Raw genomic sequence first — 2187 nt, 5'->3', positions numbered from 1 at the left:
TAAAGTTACTGTGAATTAATGGCTATCTTTCCCTGTGCTGTACTATACATCCTTGTTACCTGTTCATTTCACATGTAGCAGTCTGTGTCTTTAATCCCCTACTCTTATCTTGCTTTCCCTCCTCTCCTCTCCCTGGTAGTAATCACTAGTTTGTTCTCTATATCTGTGAGCCTGTGAAAATTTAAAATTTGTGTTAAATTACAATTAAGACAATAGAGTTTACCAAAGGGACAGAAGAAAGAAAATAGATCCCAAATAATAAAAAAAGAACTTGATATCAGCTAGCTTCATATAGATGGAGAAGGCAATGGCACCCCAATCCAGTACTCTTGCCTGGAAAATCCCATGGATGGAGGAGCCTGGTAGGCTGCAGTCCATGGGGTCTCTAGAGTCGGACACGACTGAGCGACTTCACTTTCACTTTTCACTTTCATGCATTGGAGAAGGAAATGGCAACCCACTCCAGTGTTCTTGCCTGGAGAATCCCAGGACGGGGGAGCCTGGTGGGCTGCCGTCTATGGGGTCGCACAGAGTCGGACACGACTGAAGCAATTTAGCAGCAGCAGCAGCAGCTTCATATAGAAATGAGAGTAGAGAAAGAGGAGGGGCAAAGGAAGAAGGAAAGAGGCAGGTGCAGTCACCCAGCCATGCAGAGAAGGGAGAGTTTCCCATTCTGGGTGGGTGAGCATTCAGGGGCTTCCCTCTGGGATCCCTAGCAACTTATTTTTAAAATTGAAAAAGAATAATAACATTTGTATCAAAACATTTTTCCTCTCAGAGTTTTTTGCATGGCAGCCTTCACCTCCTTATTCCTCAAGCTGTAGATCAGGGGGTTCAGCATGGGGATCACTGTGGTGTAGAACACAGAGGCCACGTTCTCCTGGGCCAGGGAACTGGCCGTGGAGGGTTTCAAGTACATGAAGGCAGTTGTTCCATAAAACATCCCCACAGCAGCAAGATGGGAGCTGCACGTGCTGAAGGCTTTGGCCCTTCCACCTGTGGTGCTGATGTGAAGGATACTGGACAGGATGAAGGCATAGGAAATTAGGACTGTTAAGCTGGTGACTACAATGTCAAATCCAGCCAAAACAAAGACTGTCATCTCAGTGTCATAGGTGCTAGAGCAAGAGAGCATCAGGAGGGGGAGGATGTCACAGAAGTAATGACTGATAAGGAAATCACAATAGGACAGTTTCAACATGAGGCCAGTCTCTATGGTTGAACCAATGAATCCTATGGCATAGACCCCAGCTACCAGCAGGGAGCAGACTCGATGAGACATGATGATGTTGTAAAGCAAAGGTCTGCAGATGGCAACATAGCGGTCATAGGCCATTACTGTCAGCATGTAACACTCAGCAATGACAAACACCAGGAAGAAGTAGAGCTGGGCCATGCACCCTGCATAGGAGATGGTGTTCTTCTCTGACACAAAGTTCACCAGCATCTTAGGGGTAATGACAGAGGAGTAGCAGAGATCCACAAAGGACAGGTTGCTGAGGAAATAGTACATGGGGGTGTGAAGCTGAGGGTTCAGACAAATCAGGGTTATCATGCCCAGGTTCCCTATCATGGTGACTGAGTAGATCCCAAGGAAGAGGAATAAGAGTGGGAGCTGGAGCTCTGGCCGATTTGTTAAACCTCCAAGAATGAACTCTATCACTGTGGATTGATTTTCTGCCATTCTCCTCTGGCTGGGTGTCCTGTGGGGACACAAATGAAGATCTCTGTGAAAGCCCACATCATGTTTTGCTTGGTCAAGCTAGTTTGTGCATCTCAGGCCAGCTGAGCGATCCTGGGATTCTTTCTGATGAGTGCTCCCTCATCCTGCTGTTTTTTGGGAGGAAGACCAGACCCTAGGTATTTCAAAGATCATGGAGATGAGAGGAAAAGGGGGCAAGATCGAGAACTTTTACAATATGCACATTTCTGAAATATCCTAGAGTAGTGAGTTTTAAAGTCCAGTCCCTGGGCCAGCATCATTGGCGTCACTTGAAGACATCAGATATGCAGATTCTCAGGCCTCACCCCAGACATACGAAGTCAGGAACTCTGGGATGGGATGCAGTGATCTGTGTATCATACTGTCTCCAGGAAAGGCTGATGCAGGCTCAAGTCTGAAAACTTCAATCATGTACGTAATAAGCAGTAGAATTCATATTTTGTAGTTGGAGATGTATTTGCTTC

General features: G+C 46.3%; 1 protein-coding gene across 1 annotated transcript; it reads right to left on the bottom strand.

Moving 5' to 3' along the window:
• Window positions 1-757: 757 nt before the first annotated feature.
• Window positions 758-1684, bottom strand: LOC104980671 (olfactory receptor 151-like). The gene has a single exon (XM_010829426.1). The coding sequence runs from the start codon at window positions 1682-1684 to the stop codon at window positions 758-760; it is 927 nt and encodes a 308-aa protein (XP_010827728.1).
• Between the last annotated feature and the right edge of the window lie 503 nt (window positions 1685-2187).

The sequence above is a fragment of the Bison bison genome, unplaced genomic scaffold, assembly GCF_000754665.1.
Source record: "Bison bison bison isolate TAMUID 2011002044 unplaced genomic scaffold, Bison_UMD1.0 scf7180017864506, whole genome shotgun sequence".
NCBI lineage: Eukaryota > Metazoa > Chordata > Mammalia > Artiodactyla > Bovidae > Bison > Bison bison.
Note: the sequence above shows the minus strand (reverse complement) of the source record. Positions and strands in the feature narration are given on the sequence as shown.